We start from the raw sequence: 17,411 nt of genomic DNA on the forward strand, positions 1-17,411 counted from the left end.
AATAGGATACAGGTAATCCATTGGAGAGATTAGATTTTTAAACACACTGAAAACAAAAGTTTCTGATGCTGGAAGATAAAATCTAAATACATATAGCGAATAAAAATATATATTAAGAACTTACCTTCTGACACAACCAAAACTTTTATAGTATATGTACCATTTTGGACGTATCTCGATTCAAAATCAGGAATTTTTACAAGTTTAATTTCGGACGTGGCTGAATCCACAGAGACCCAGTTGTCACTATCTTCCAACTTTATGTATCTGTTTCAAAACAAACACAAAATTAAGTTCTCATTCTGGATAAATTTGGAATCTCTACAATGCTTTCAAACATAATTTTTATCTCATTACATATGTTCTTGTTACAGACATTAGTTTTGAATGATATTTAAAATTTTTTTTTGGTACCGGGGATCGAACTCAGGACCTTGTGTTTGTAAGGCAGGCAGCAGAACCACTGAGCTAAGTCCCTTGCCCTTGTTTTGAATGTTTTCAGTTCTTTAAAACTATGCTGGACACTCCTTCCACTGACTGTGTGCACGTCACACTTCCTTGGAAGAATCCTGGACGCTATAATGTATTCAAGTATGTAATGTACCAAGGGTGATCAACCTTCCCCTACGCACCCAGGAAGTTCGTAAGCCATTCTGGACTCTGTCCTGCAGCTTCTGATCTGTTCTGTCTTAAATCTGGGGCAAATCTTTGGGGAATAATTTAGTTTTACAACAAGATAGGTGGAGCAAAGTATTCCTAAGTGATACTATTTATTGGCATGTCGTCAATTTTGGGGGTTACTGGGATCAAACTCAGGACCTTGCCTTGTTAACACACTGGAACATTCTTTGCTTGGCTTGTTTTTCTTCTCTATCCTATTAACTGATTGCTTTTCCTCTCCTTAACCTCTTAACATTGCAGTGCCCCAGGACTCAACAGTTGGACCTTTATTGTGTTCTACCTACAATCACTCACTGTTGATCGCATCCAGTCTTCTGATTTTAAACGCTGTCACTGTGCTGTTGATCAGTAAGTCTAGAGTTCTGTCCTAGTCCTCTTCCTTGTAATTCAAGTTTCTTCTCTCTGGCTCTTTCCTTTTTTTTTTGTACCAGGGATTGAACTCAGGTCCTTGCGCTTGCGAGACTGGCGCAGTGCCACTGAGCTAAATCCCTGGCCCTGTTGTTAATATTTTCATAAGTACTTCTGAATTTCACGTCAGGAATTTAAAAGCTAGAATTCACTTGTCATTCACAGTCTCCCACATTCACGTTTACAGTGAGGGCAGAGTCTTACTAATAAGATCACACTTCACAAAGAAATACTTTGTGTGGCCTAATTTCAGTGATTTTCTAACTGTTCTTCTGTGTTGTGAAAAATCAGACACCATTCAAGTATTTTCCCTATTCAGCTCACACATGGTACCAAATATCCATGAACAACTGATACCAATGAATAATGAGCAAAATAGAAAACTATGACAAAATTAAGGGTAGGATTCTTCTTCTGTATAAAGATTCCAAAATAGTAACTGTACATTAAGTGAATATTGCAAAATAATTTAACTTAGCTGTGCCTCCCAGTCCTTATGTAAAATGGGTTTGAGTTGATTTTTAAGGACCTTTTCATTTGTTTTTTAAGGCTTCTCTTTTTGTCAGTATATGTTGTAATACATAATGATCACATTCATCTGGGGAATTGGTGCACACACATATTTCATCGTGATTATTTTTACTTCTTCTTCCCCTCTCTCCCAATCCCCAGATCCCTTTTCCATCTCCACAAAGTCTATCTCCTTATATCTGCTTTTTTATTTTGCTCTTGAAATTATTTATATTTTGGGTTTTTCACATAAGAGAAATCATGAAATATTTAACCTTCTGTGTATGATTTATTTCACTTGGTATTAAAGTGTCAAGGTGCATCCATTTTCCCACAAATGACTCAAATTTGTTCTTCTTTATGGTTGAGTCGTACTCTGTTGTGTATATAGACCACATTTTCTTCAGCCATTCACCTGTTGATGGGCCTGCAGGCTTCTATTATGAACTGTGCTGCTATAAACATGGGTACGTTTGCATCACTGAGAGGAAGAGCTGGGTCAAGTGGAATTTCTAGTTTTAGTGTTTTGAGGAAGCTCCACACTGACTTCCGCAGTGGTTGTACGACTTTACACTCCCAACAATGGAGAAGGGTTCCTTTTCCTCCAGATCCTCTCCAGCATTTTTCTCTTATTCTAAGGGTCTGTAATTGTGTGCTAAAGAAGCCTGTATGTGTCATCATTTTTCCAGGTAGAAGATTTAAAAAAAAAATATATTCACAGTCCCTCATAAGAAGAGCATTCAAAATTTAAAAACTGGTGGGAAACAGAATGCTCAATACTGAGCCACAATATTGTCTGTAGATGATTCATTGGAAGATATGAGCTTCTCAGTGGACGGCAGTGAGAAATCATCACACAGAACCTCATAGCAATCCCTTAGCTCTGTGGATCTGTTAGGGACCCCTTGCTGGGTACAGAGCACCAGCTCTCCATGATGAATGTAATCATTATGTGCGGTAAACATGTACTAGTAAACATACAAAATCTGTCACAATTTATTCTGCACGATGTTATACCCTTTACAAAAGCCGTGAGATGGTTTTAATGAGATTTAAAAAAACCAAACTACCTAGCTCGAGAGATGGAGGCTGGCGCCCCTGTGCGGACAGTTGGCAAAAGATGGCTACCAAGATACTATGGATGCCATGGGCACTGTTTGTTACTTATTACTGTGGGAAAAGGTTATTTGATTCTATTGCTGATGAGTTCCATTTAAAGGGGTTCACTAAAAAGAAAAAAAAAATTAATCCTTCCCAAACCAAAAAAACATGGTTTAAAATGAAGATTAATTCCCAAGTTGTATTTATGAATAGAATTCATTTTCCCACAGTAAAATTATGAAGCAACTACTGCTTTTAACCAAACCCAGGTAAAGGAGAATTTGTGGCAAACTTAATCTGCTTCTTTCTTTTTTAAATACTCTTTTCAGAATACGATAGATTATAGAAAGTTGGTTTTCTTTTTCACAGAAATTTTCCTTTATTGCTTTTCAACCTATTCTAGCCACAGCTGTTTCTATGGTAAGGAACCTAGCCGCCACCTCAAACACAGGCTATTGAAGGAAGGTTCTGGAAAATTCCTCCTCATCTCTCATTTTTAGGCACAGCTTTGGGAAATTTTATTTCTATTATTTTTTTTCTCATGGAGTTAATTGGTACATTTTAGGTATACAGTACAGTTACATTCATCATTGGAATCTTGTACCTTTACATGACAGGTCTTGGTTCTCATTTTTTCCCTATACCCCTGTCCTCCCTTCACCCCCTCCTCCCTTCCCTATTTACAAAAACTTTATCTCCATTTTTTCATTTTCTCCTATTTTTTTCTTTTCCCTTATTTCCTTTCCCCTACCCTTCCCACAGCTTTGGGAAATCTTATCTACAGACATTTGGTGAACTACAATGTTGGGGTATAAAATAATAAAGTGCTTAAATTTCATTATTAATTTTGAAAACAGGCATTTAAAAACAGAAAATATATTCATAACATTTTCTTACTTTACATGAGCCGATTGTCCAGTGTCTTCATCAAAAACTTCAAATTTTCCAATTGCTTTGCTTAGGCTTGACTTATCCATTCCTTCACTAGCACGAACTGAAATTGTGCTGCTTTTGAAATGAATGCCTTCTTTCACATTTTTCACCTTTACTTTGATAGGAATGGCTTTAGGTTTATACTTATTCCTAATTGATTTGTGAAAAGCTGCTTTATTAGTGACAATAATACTGAAGTCAAGATTCTTCATTGTTTCATAATCCACTTCCTAAAAAGGCAAAATCAAAGAGTCTTTTTAACAGAGAAAATAAGTAGAACACAGAGTGCACACACACACACACACACATCACATAAAAACATTTTTAATGTTAAATATAATAACAATAACTCGATGGGTATTTCAACTCTCATTGATACCAAGCAATTAAAAAAATGCTCTATCAATAATTTGGATATTCATAAATGTTAAGGATGCTTAAAAAGCATTACCAATTTATTTTTCTAAAGGACAAAATTTTCAAAAATATACGTTTTTATCAACACTGTAACGTGGCATGGGAACATTAATGAACATTCAATAAAAATTAGTATTCCTTAAAATGTGTTCCATGGATTCGCATTGCCACCTCTGTCCCCTAAAATGAATTTATCCTATGCATTAGTGTACTAAAATAAAACAAGACTTTTTGTAGTGAACAAAAAACTGAGGGATTTTCAAATGTATTCAAACAAAAAACCTAGTCCTTTTTGTAGCAGGTATTTATTGAAATATTTATTAAATAATTGCTGTTAATTCACTAAGAGATTAGGTTCTTTTCAAATAATTCTTTGTGATTGTGGTATTTATCGCATCTATTTGATACAAGCCAATTATCACTGTATACATATTTTAGTTTCAATTTTTCCATTTCCTCTATAAGCATTTCTGTAGTATTTTATATTTACGTATAATTAACTTACTTAGCCATTCTGTTACTACGCATTTGGACTATTAGCAATTTTTAAATAAAACACTGGTCTGAACATTTTTATACAACTTACTGTTCTTCAGTCGACCTATATCCTATTACCTAGTCAAAAGTTCAGAATCTGGTCCTATATTTTTTTATTGCTTTTTATTTCCAGTGTCCCTGACCATTTAGATGGGTGGATCACTTTGTTTTTTTTCAACATAAGATTAAATACATTTCATGTGTTTACTGTGTTACAGCAATGCTGTTCATTTGTCTCATGGGTGACTGATTAAGGGTTTTGTTTTTCTTTTCTTAGGGTTCTGCATCAACAGCCATTTCTTCTTCCCCCTTTGAAATAGACATCACTGTGGTGTGGAGACCAGAAAACAACAGAATAGTTATAGAAATCAGACATTTGTAGTATCTTCAGGAAAGTTCTTTAAAATTGTCCTTGCAGCTGGCACATCTGTGTGGATGCTGCCACTTTAACTGGGTGAGGAATGAAATCTTACAGGCAGCCACCATCAGCATTTAAAGCAAAGGCAGAGTGAACAGTGGGCTGGGTTCTGGGGCCATAAACACTGCTTCCTAGTGCTTGTCATAAATAGCCACAGTGCACCAGAGAGAAGGAAAATACTTCAGCATCAGGAACACTCCAGGAGGAAATACTTCCTTTTTTTAATAACTCTATCAACATTTTACCATTTCTGCTATTTTTCAACAGCATTACAGATTTTAAATTTGTTATACTGTTAACAAAGCAATGGATTGTGATGATTTACTTGTCCCTCTAACCATATTTTATAATCTCTGCTCATCTCCTTCATCTTATTTTGAGAGCTTCACTGAAATACAACTTACATATAATAAAATTCATCCATTTTATGTTCAGAGCATGATGACTTTTAATATTCGCAATTCTAACTATAGTCCAGTTTAAAATACATCCATCACTCCAAAACGTTCCTTCGTGCAAACTTGTGGTCACCCTCCCTCACATTCCTAGCCCCAAGTAACCCCTGATCTGTTTTCTGTCTCCATTGTTTTGTCTTTTCCAGAATTCTTCCATAAATGCAGTCCTATAATACACAGAATTTTTATCTGGCTTCTTCCATATAGCATGATGTTTTTGAAGTTAATCCATGTTATGGCATATTATCAACACTCCATTACTTTTTATTGTCAGTAGTATTCTAATATATGGGTATAACCATCTAACTTATTCTACTCATCAGCTCATAGACATTTGTTACCAGATTTTCACTATTATGAATAAGACAGCTATGAACATTTGCTGTAAGTCTTCACATAGACACATTTTAATTTTCTTGGGCGAATATTTACTAATAACATTGCTGGGCCACAGGGTAACTACTCCACATTTCAATTTTTTTTTCTTTTTTTGGTACTGGGGATTGAACTCAGGACCTTGCACTTTTGAGGCAGGAACGGTGCTGCTGAGCTAAATCCCCGGCCCTCTACATTTGAATTTTTTAAAAAAACCTGCCAAACTGGCTGTGCCATTTTTTATTTCCACGACAACACAGAAAGGTTCTGGTTTCTTTATATTCTTGCCAATACTTGGTGTTGTCAATCTTTCTGATCGTCATGGACTGACTGTAACCCTATAAAATTCATATGCTGAAATCTCAACCCCCAAAATGACGGTATTGAGAGAAGAGGCTTTTGGGAGGTGTCAGCCCTCAGGAATGGAATCAGTGCCCTTACAAAGAGGCCTCTGGATCTCACGGGCATCACTTACTTACTACGTGAGAACAGCAAGAGGCTGCTGAATATGAACCAGAAACTGGCCCTCACTGAATGTGCAAGGGTCTCGGACTTCCTGGCCTCAAGAACTGTAAGAAACAAATTTCTGTGTTTATAAGGTACACAGTTGTTGGTATTTTGTTACAGCAGTCCCAAACAGACTAAGGCATTGATTTTAGCTATCTTAATATATATGTAGTCATAGTTTTGGGGTTTTATTTTTGCATTTCTCTAATGATTAATGATTAATGGCACCCTTTTATGGTGCCCGTTTGTTACTTATGTATCTTCTTTATCTAACTGCTTCTCAATGGTATCGGGTCACTGCCTTATAATTTGGAAGCAATTCTTTATATAACCCAGACAATAAATCTGTAGCTGCTTAAATCAGTTACTTTCATTGTAATACTAATTCTACTATTTTTCATCCATACTACTCTTGGCAGAAATAACTCCATTCCTTTTTTGTGTATTATCATAGTTGACTAAACTGGCACCGCTAGAATTCACCAGTGCCCAGCTGTTTCTTGTCCTGCATATCATTCGCATTTGTATCTCACACATCTGGTATGGCTTTACCTAAACTGATGGCTAAAAGTTGTGCTTATTTCTACAGAAGCAGATGAATTAATTTGTCTCTGATGTGGTTATCTACTTCTTCAATAATCATAAAATGTGTCTTCCCTGTGGTAATATCATTCAATTTTCCTCTGCATTTGAAAAGGTAGTTTAAATGCATATAGGAGACTATCAATAAATGATGTTCAAAATTATTACTATGAAACTTTAAGTTAATTATTTCCTATTCTGTTACATATTTTCCTTCTCACTGTTAGACTTTACCTCAACTTTTATATATTGTTTGTAAAAATTTGTTAACTTCTAGAATCAACTTTTTTTGGTCTGCGTGTAATTTAAAGAAACAGTATTTTGAAAGCTATAGCTTTGCATTTTATTTTGAAGTCTGGTAAGGCAATTACCTTGTAATTTTTGCTTTTTAAAGTTCTGTAGGAGTTATGAAATCTAAATGCATAAGAACCATGTGCTTAATATGATTTAATTCAATTTTTCTTCATTGACTCAATGTCATATAAAATTAGATTTCTTTGGTCTAAAATGCAGCCCTCATATAGAGTATATTAGAATTACAAGTGGATTTCTGACTATAAGGAAAGATCCTGAGTCAAGCCTAGCTAGATTTTTTGAGGATAGGGCTCAGGAATCTATACTTTTGGCATGAACCTTTAGTAGGTGATTCTTAGGCACATTTAAATATCAATTTATCACAGCTTTAATTTTTAGATGTCACTAGTGGGGTTTGGCTTTAGTATTAAGCAGATAAATAAGCACTGGTAAGTAACAGATATTCAATAGAGGCACAAGGTCTTGCCATGGGAGTGGTATGGCAGGGATGGGCAGCAGCACGACCAGAAATGTACTAAACAATGACTCTGGTATCATGCCGATGGGCTAGGATCAGAGTTCTAGGATGTAGAGTTAACCTGCAGTATGACCATTTATTCCAACAATTATAGTCCTGCTTGTGTGTGTAAAATATTTGTGTGTGGGCTCAGGATTTGCTAGCTTCTCTCTAGCGGCAACCCGGCCCACTTACCTTCACGAGGGTCACAATCCCTTCGTTAGTTTGAGCATCAGTTTCTATGTGGAAATAACCCCCTTCATTTCCTGATGCAAATGTAAAATTCGCCAACCAGTTATCAGAGCCTACTTCGTCTGCATCTGTCACTTTTATGCGCATAACTTCTACATTGACTTGATTTTCTTCAACCGTCCCTTCGTACTGCAAAATATGAGCGCACGATTTTTTAAATTTTAATGTAAAACGAAGTTCAAATATGAATAAATACATGGAATTATAAAAATAAGTTACCATTTCATGTTCCACTATAGGTATATTGTCATTGACATCCAAAATACGAATCTCAACTTGAGCTTGGTGTACCGGTTTGTCTGTTACTTCTCCATTGCCATCTCTTGCTTCCACAGTCAAAGAATAACTGCTGTGTTCCTGCAGAGTAATGAAAGATACCCACTGGGTTGAAAATGAGTCTTTCCCAAATTTGTCTTTCTAATTTTAGTTTGCTTTACTATTAGAACATGGACCATAATGCTGAGCGTGGTGGCACACACCTGTAATCCCAGCACTCAGGAGGCCAAGGCAGGAGAATTGCCACAAGTTCGAGGCCAGCCTGGGCTACAGAGTGAGACCCTGTCTCAAACAAACAAACAGGACCATAATATATTTTATTTGTAAATAACTTTCATGACTTGCTGTTTTAGGCATAAAGATGCTATTTATTTTCAGGTCGAGCTTTGTAGAAGGGCAGAAAAACCTCAGGGGGTTATTAACAAATTCTTAAATTTGTAATTGGTAATGTTCTCAGGGAACGATTCTCCTTAAAGCTGTCCACAAAAAGGAGCCCTATTCAAAATGTAGTTTTTGGGCCAGGGACTTAGTTCAGTGGCACTGTGCCTGCCTCGCAAGTGCAAGAGCCTGAGTTTGATTCCCAGTACCCCGCAACCCTAAAAAGTAGTTTGTTTTAAGCTGGATGAAATGGCAGGAATGCAGGCATTGTTTTGTTTTCTGCCCCACACTTTGTTCTCAGCTAAATACTAAAACCCAGGCCTAAAAAATCGGGGCCAATGAAGACAGTTTGTCCAGATTTCCCCAGAGATGTGACCCTTAGGGAATGTGTCCCATAGAATGACTGTCACTAGTATCACTCACTAATGTCCCTCCAAAGTGAGCCTTTCTTCTGGGCGTATCCTCTCACTGCAGTTCTATTCAGGGTGACCAGAGTTCTAGGGGTCTCGTGGCTAGTGGGGGCCCTGGGATCTGTCGCCTGGCTCCAACCCTCACTGGCCATGCTGGACACACGCATAATCCCTTTGGTCTCCTCACATGTAAGATGGGGATAATAACTGGATCTGCTCACAGGGTTTGTATGTGGATTAAATGCATTAATCCATGTAAGGGGCTTAGGACGGCCCCTGGCATGTGGTAAATGCACAGTGACAACCGTTATTATCAGGTACATTTCCCACACACTGCAAACTCACAGTAATACTTTCCCATTCCAGCTTTATGTGAAAAGGTGTAGAGTAGAACTGCAGAAGTAACAGATCATATGCTTAACTTTAAGGAAACTCCAACAGGAATGCTGGCCACAATCCTTCCAGCTGAGCAGAGTGAATTTTCCAAGTATGCTACAATGCACGTGAATGAGGATTCGTACTCATGCTAACACCGCATTCTAGAACCAGCATTTTATTCTTGCACATTCATGTTCGTAGCTTTTTAAAACTCCTCTATTGCCCCTTTTATTTAAAAAATTTGAATTAGAAATAAAAAAGTGAAATGTTTGGGAGAACAATCTAGGAAATTCACTCCAATTTTTTAATATGGGCTTTAAAATAATTTTTTCCTCTGTGAGGATGTTTACACCTGAATGAGAACCTTGTCTCCTGTCCCCACACTCAGCTCCCTCTCACCATCACCACCACCACCAGCCTGCTCCCTGTCTGTGCTCTAGCTCCGAAGAGACTCCTGACGTCTCCTTAGATAACCACAAACTGAGCAACGCTACTTTGGGAGTCTTTTTTTTTTTTTGGTTCCGGGGACCAGACTCAGGTCCTTACTCTTGGGAGACAGCGAAACCACTGAGCTAAATCCCCGGCCCTTGGGAGTCTTAATAGAACGCTAAATGGAGAAGGACAAGAATGGTACTGGTACTACCTTTATGTAATTTAAACTTTTTGGATAGCTACCTTCTAAAACGTACAAGGAAATAAGTGATGTTAACTTTAAACAAGTATATTTTGTTTAATGCATGATATATGATATTATCATTTTAACAGGTAATCAACCAAAAAATTAAGATAATATTCTATATCTTTATGCAAACTCCTCCAGATCTGGTGCATCTTATAAATAGCTCAGTATGCACACAGCACATTTGAATTCAGATGCTGTCACATATGACTAACTTAAAGGAGGATAATTCCTAGAGTTATCCCGGGAATGAGGAATACAGAACAAAAGAAATTTAGAGAAGACAAAGACAGAAAGGAGAAACTAGAAAGGATAGTAAGGAATGTAAAAGATAAGGGACATTAAATATGAATTCACCTCTCTATCCAAGGCAAAAACGGTTGTAAAAATCTCTCCTGTGTCTTTATTTAGGTGGAACACTGGATGCGCTGGCTCCGGAGGTAAAATTCTGTAGGAAATTTTAGAATTCAAAGTATTGGGCTCATCTGCATCCGTTGCAGTGATTTTCATCACAAGCGTATCTGGCATTAGAAAAAGAGGGGTCCAAGGTAAGTACACTTGCATATGTTATTTTTTGATTTATAATTTCAACTGTCCCCAAAAAAGGTTTCAAGTACTTATCAAAATTACACACTATTTTACCATGATCAGAAAAAAAATTTTTTCTCATTGAGTTTATTGGTACATTTTTGGTATACAGTAGTTACATTCATCATTGGGATCTTGTACCTTTACATGACAGGTCTGGGTTCTCATTTTTTCCCCTTAGCCCTGCCCTCCCTTCTCCCCCTCCCTCCTCCCATGATCAGAAATTTAACTGGATGAAGAAGGAAGTGTGAATAGAGGATAGGAGGAAAAAATAGGAGATGGGGGCAAGGCTGAAATTAGGGTGAAGTACTGCAAAACCGAGCCTCTTAAAACTGTTCTAGCAGCAAATGCAGCAAAATATGTATGAGTTGATATAAGGCCCCAATGTTCATTAAAATTAATGACAAATCAAGCAAAGCACAGCTACTCTTTATTTTGATCAAAAATAAATCTCTACTTCAAGTCCTATGTAGAGCAATGCACTGAATAATGTCAACAGGAGTTACAGTAGGAGTAGAGTAAGTCAGGGGCCACTAACTACACCCAGTGAGCAACAGCCAGCAAGACCTGTTTTAGTACAAGAAGTTCTACTGGAGGTAGGGGAAAGGTAATAAGGGGAAAAAAACCATGAGAAAATGAAAAAATGGAAATAAAGTATTTGTAATCAGGGAAGGGAGGAGGGGTGAAGGGAGGGCAGGGACAAGGGGAAAAAATGAGAACCAAGACCTGTCACTTAAAGGTACAAGATCCCAATGATGAATGTAACTGTACTGTATACCTAAAATGTACCAATAAACTCAATGAGGAAAAAAAAAAAAAAAGAAATTCTATTGGAATGCAGCCACACCCACTTATTTATATAGAGTCTGAGACTCCTTTTCTCCCTCAAGGTAGCTGCTATACAGACGCATCTGTCCCAGCAATCCACCATCTTTAATAAGATGGGTAGGAAAGACGATCTTGTTTTTGTTTGTTTGTTTTGCTTTTTTGTTTTGTTTTGTCTGAGACAAGGTTTCACTATGTAGTTGAGACTGCCCTGGAACTCACTATGTAGGCCAGGCTGGTCTCGAACTCACAGCCATCCTCCTGCCTCAGCCTCCCAAGTGCTAGGATTACAGGTGTGCGCCACCACACCCGGCAAGATGATCTTTAAAGTCATTTGTTTTCCTAACATGTGTATTCACTGCTATGAATTTCCCTCTTAAAACTGCTTTCATTGTGTCCCACAGATTCTGATATGTTGTACTATCATTATCATTTAATTGTAGGCACTGTCTGATTTCTTAATTTCCTCTGTGACCCACTGGTAATTCAGAAGTGTGTTATTCAATTTCCATACGTTTATGAATTTCTTGCAGTTTTTTTTGCTATTGACCTCCAATTTCATTGCACTATGGTCTGATAATATACAGGGGATAACTTCAATTTCTTTGCACTTACTTAAACATGTTCTATGAGTGAGAATGTGGTCTATTTTGGAGAATGATCCATGTGCAGCTGAAAAGAATGTGTATTCTGATTTTGTGGGGTGGAGCACCCTGTAAACATCTATTAAGTTCATTTGTTCAAGAATTTTGATTGAGTTCTAGTATTCCATTGTTTATTTTTTATCTGGTTGGTCTATTTATTTATTTGTGACAGTGGAGTACTGACGTCCTCCACTACTATTGTATTAGTACTTATATGATTTTTCACGTCCTTTAGTATTTGTTTTATTTAGTTGGGTGCACTAGTGTTTGGCGTATATATATATTAACTATTGTCATCTCTTCCTCTTGGCTTGTTCCCTTTACAAGGATGTAGCGTCCTTCTTTGTCTCTCTTAACCAGTGTTGGTTTGAAATCCACTTGATTTGCAAAGAGGATAGTTACTCCTGTTTTTTTTGGGTTCCTGTCGCATGGAGTATTGTTTTCCAATGGGAGACTGGATACAGAAAATGTGTTTTTAAAAATAAAATGGAGTACTACGTAGCTATAAAGAATGAGAAACTAAAGACACATAGCTAAATGGATGCACACTGAGGTGATACTCTTAAGTGAAATAAATAGGACACACGTGTAAATACTGAGTGATTTCTTTGGTGTGAGAAACTGAAAGTGTAAATAAGGATTAAAAGGCATAACAGATAATGTGAATAGGAAGAAAAGGTGCGAAGGGGAAGGGTGGGGAGAGAAGGAGGGAATGGAATATGAGAAAAGGAAAAAATGGAAAGAAAGTCTTTGTAGATAGGGAGGGGTGGAGGGGTTGAAGGTGGGGAGGGGAACGGGAAATAAATAAGAACCAAGATGGATTATGTAAAGGTGCAAATTGCCAATGATGAATGTCATTATATTGTACCTTAAATGTACCAATAAAATTAATCTAAAAAAATGAAGTCATCTGAACTTATCATAAAAAAAGCAGTTCTGATCCTACAGCAACTGGTTCATTATTTGTCCTGCAGGTTAATACTCAACAAGACAAATGGGATTTACTCAATGGGATAAAATGACCTTGGTTGTTCATTCATAAAAAACAAGCGATTCTTACCTGCTTCACTCAACTCTTCCACGGACCCAACAAAGACTCTCTCCGTGAACACTGGCTCATTATCATTGATATCCAGGACCTTAATGCGCAGTTCTAAGGGTTTCTCTAGATTAGCTCCTCTTGAATTCAAAGCATACCCTGTTAGCTGAAATCACAACATAAATAATAAAGAAGGTTTTTAAGTTAAAATAACTGAATTGTTGTGGTATAAAAAAATCGTAAGTGTTACTGAAGAAAAACGACAAGTAAATGTATAATTGTTCTTCTTACCAGAAAAAATGGCGTTTGTTCCCGATCAAGAATGCTGGTAATATTCAATTCTCCAGTGTTTTCATCAAATTTAAATATACCAAGAGGAGGCTCTGTAATCCCTACTCCAGTGTATTTGTATGTAATTTTCACTCCCATTTTTTCCTCGATATCAGAATGTATCTAGCGTTAAAAACAACAGAAGAACAGGTTAAATCCTTCCTAATTAAATGTAAATATCTTCAGTGGACACTTTCCTTGGAAGTCATCACAATGCTGGTAGAAGGGAGGTGGCACGATGCGCGTGCTGGCCAGGGCAGCTGGGTTCTAACCCTGTCACCACACACGGTAGGCACAGGATACTGAGTTGCCACTCAGCCTCCCGGCACCTCAACTTCCTTTACCTGTGAAACGGGGGCAATGATTCTGCTGCCCCGACTGGGTTATGAGAAACTGAGAGATAGCTGGCGTTCATCTCCAAGATGGGTCTATTTTAAATGTAGCACACGGGCTAGAATTTATAGAGTCAAAGTCAATCTTTATAAACTCATTGAATCATCTGGAAAGTATGAACAAGGTATCTTCCAGGGAAGGATTTAAATAGGCTACTTCTCTGCTTGGAATAACTGAGCAAATTAATACCGTTTCTAACTTGCTCGGTCTTCTGAAATTACCGTCTTTATTCTCTAAAAGCAATTTTAATCACTTCTCTTATTCATCACTGGTAAATTTCTCGCTGTGACTCCTTATTGGTTCCTGAATTTCTTCTTCATACATCACCGAGGAACCAAGGGAACAGCACATGGGGCCGCCCGTCCCCCAGGCACCCAGTCCCACTGCTGAATCCTGATGATGCCACGAGTATCTGTGGGGAACAGCTTTGGGGCAGGGGGAACGGCAATTGCAAAGGGAAGGAGGCTGCACGGGGCTGTGTCAGTTCCGGGACAGAGGGGAGTAGGGGACAGGAAGTGGCCGTGGATGGAAAGGAGGCCAAGGCTGACGGGTCACATGGGCTTTCTTAGACCAGGGGAAGAAAGTTCTCTCTTCTACCATGCTGGAGAGCTACTCACAGGTGTCAGTGAGAGGGTGAGGAAGGGGAACAAGCTTTCGTCGTCTTTTCAGAGTCTGCTCTAGGTGACTTCCGGGGAGCCGACTGCACGGGGGCAGGCGGGGAAAGACTGAATGCAGGAGACAAGTGGGAGCCCGCCTTCTGTTGTGGGCCAGACGTGACACGGACTGGGATGACGGGAGTGGCAGAGAAGAGGAATGGAAGTGGGCAACTGGGGACGGAATCAGGAGTACTTGCTGCAGTTTTGGTCTGAAAGACTGAATAGAATAATGCTATTTAAGGAGAGCAGCTTTAGGGGCAAAAAACGAAGTTTGGGTTTGTGCATGCCAACTCTGAGATGCACAGTAGTAGGGTCATTGCATAATTGATAAAAACTGGATTTTTAAGAGTAAAGGGGGAGCTTTTAAGTTATTAAGCCAGGACAACAGGCATAAGTTAACTGTGCCAGGCAAACATGGACATCGTGTGTGAAAACTTTTTAACGGCAACACTGTTTTGATTATTGTAACAGTCTGTGTTAAACTAAGATCAAACTAATGCCAGATCCCTTAACTCTGAACGAGATCAAAACCTGAAGTATTTTTGCCAATGATACTGCATCTTCCAAAATAAAGAGTAAAGATGTTAAGGTTGGCAATTTCTACTAAAAAGCTAGCTCTGCTAAGTTTCACTTGTATCCTAAATATTAAAAAAAAAAAATCACTGAATTTATAATTTTCCTTTATTATATTTATTTATTTATTTATTTAGGTAGCAGGGGATCGAACTCGGGTCCTTGCATTTGCGAGGAAGGCGTATAATTTTCCTTTCATTTAAAAGTGGACAGGGCTGGGGATTTAGCTCAGTGGTGCCGCCGCCTGCCTCACAAGCGCAAAGACCCAAGTTTGATCCCTGGTATCAAATAATTAATAATAATAATAATACTAATAAATATGTGGGCATAAGAACCCTGTCACAGCACAGCAGAGTCATGCACATATCACGCTCCTGTTCACCCTCAGAAAGTACCTTGGCAACGGGGTTCTTTTTGGACAGATCCTCTCCCTCCCGAAGGGACACAGGGAAGGTGATCCAGGCCCGCTTCTGTCGTACCAGGTGAGCGTGTTTGGGAAGCAGCTTGCTTTCGCTTCTTGTATTTAAAGTCTACAGCAACAAAATATTCCCCCCAAATTATTACACGTTATAAAGCTTAGTACGATATTCTGTAACTTACTAACCTTTAAAAATAGTGCCATTTGTAAGACATATTTTGTACTTCTTAACAAGTGTCATTTTCAAAGAGGAAAGGTATATATAAGCAAACTTTATACGCATCCAAGAGACTATAGCCAAATGAGTAAAGCAATAAGCCTTTGTTTTTCACAGTAAGAAAAGATTTCAGAGTAAAGAGTTCAAAAGGCTGAAGGGTTACTTAGTGACATAAACTGGCAAATTAGAAATAATAAAGCATGTAAAAATTGTTTTTATTACTTGTTGGAGATGATGTTTTACTTTTCTGTAATGATTTATGATTTAAAAGTAAATTACTAATTTGGATATGGTGGTACATGCCTGTAATCTAAGCACTCTGAGAGGCTGAGGCAGGAAGATCACAAGTTTCAGCTCAGCCTGGGCAACTTATCAACTTAACAAGACCCTGTCTCAAAATAAAACAGTAAAAAGGGCCAGGGTAGCACCTCCATGCAAAGGCCCTGGGTTCAATCCCCAGTACCACAAAAACAAAACCAAAAAACCCTACCTGCTTTAAGACTATGCTTTGGTAAACTACTGAAATAAATCTAACCAAAACGATCAACTGCCAGCTAATGACTCTCCTGTTCTCAGGACTGAATAAAGTATGAAAGTTCCCATTTTCAGTCTTTCAAACTTTAGGTGGAAAACCATTCTGTAACTTTTCAGTTGGGTTTTATAGGTAAGTATATATTTTATCCAAAGAAAATTTCAGTACCGATGACCTTACCATAAGATCAGACATGATTATTGTACTAGGTTTATCTTACCATATTACTCATGTCGTTTAAAAATATGGATTTTTAAACTTTAAAGTATATGTGGTGGTTATGATTAAATCACTGATTATTTCTTTGTTTACATTTAAAAATTTTAAACTTAAAAATGTAAATTAGATAACAAAACGTTACAAATGATAAACTTATGATGTTAAATGCAAAACTTCTATTGCTTCGCTTCTTTTTCACAGAGCAGCCACTGTAAACACCTTTGTGAACATCTTATGATATTTTATGACTATACAGATGCACAGGTGTGTGCAGGCAAAGTTCTTTTTCCTGTTAAGTGCTGCACTCTGGTATACCCGCTCTTCTGCAGCCGTGCAAACGGGAATGATGTAGCCAAACTGTCCACCACAAGATTAAGCCTCTGGGTCCCAAAGATGAAAATAATCCCCTTGGTTCCTTACCTCTAAGTGAAGTCCATTTCCAAAGGTAAAGCAGATCTGTAGAAAAAAAACCAAAAATCAAAATGAAAAACAGAAGCTTGACCACCACTACCATTCTTTGCCCAAAGGAAACAAATTCTAATTTCGCCGTAGCCCTTGCCCAACAACCAGGGCCAGCAGGTAGTATCTACTTTCTTCTTGGTGCGTGCTGTATCTTCCAGAAAATGACTAGTATCTTAGTTATCTGTCTTGTGAAATGTTAGCCCTCCTCAGATCCTTGTCTTGCCCTTCTGTGCTTTCATCTCATGTTCTCTGGGGTTCACTCACTTTTCCTTGAGGCCGTTAGTAGGAGATGAGACTCCCCGCTGACTCCTACCATCTCCATGGGCCTCTCTCTCTCTCTTTCCTGTTAAGTGCTGCACTCTGGTATACCCGCTCTTCTGCAGCCGTGCAAACGGGAATGATGTAGC

General features: G+C 38.0%; 1 protein-coding gene across 1 annotated transcript in view; it reads right to left on the minus strand.

Moving 5' to 3' along the window:
• Window positions 1–17,411, minus strand: part of Dsg2 (desmoglein 2) — a 30,781-nt gene that overhangs the window by 12,344 nt on the left and 1,026 nt on the right. The window contains exons 3-11 of the mRNA XM_033757407.1: window positions 16,963–16,998; window positions 15,552–15,686; window positions 13,496–13,657; window positions 13,226–13,370; window positions 10,466–10,629; window positions 8,207–8,344; window positions 7,931–8,116; window positions 3,598–3,863; window positions 125–267 (exon numbers count right to left, since the gene is read on the minus strand). Coding sequence (XP_033613298.1) covers window positions 125–267; window positions 3,598–3,863; window positions 7,931–8,116; window positions 8,207–8,344; window positions 10,466–10,629; window positions 13,226–13,370; window positions 13,496–13,657; window positions 15,552–15,686; window positions 16,963–16,998 — 1,375 coding nt within the window. The remainder of the gene's footprint in view (window positions 1–124; window positions 268–3,597; window positions 3,864–7,930; window positions 8,117–8,206; window positions 8,345–10,465; window positions 10,630–13,225; window positions 13,371–13,495; window positions 13,658–15,551; window positions 15,687–16,962; window positions 16,999–17,411) is intronic.

Source organism: Fukomys damarensis, unplaced genomic scaffold (genome assembly GCF_012274545.1).
Source record: "Fukomys damarensis isolate Sample0158 unplaced genomic scaffold, DMR_v1.0_HiC HiC_scaffold_30, whole genome shotgun sequence".
Taxonomy (NCBI): domain Eukaryota; kingdom Metazoa; phylum Chordata; class Mammalia; order Rodentia; family Bathyergidae; genus Fukomys; species Fukomys damarensis.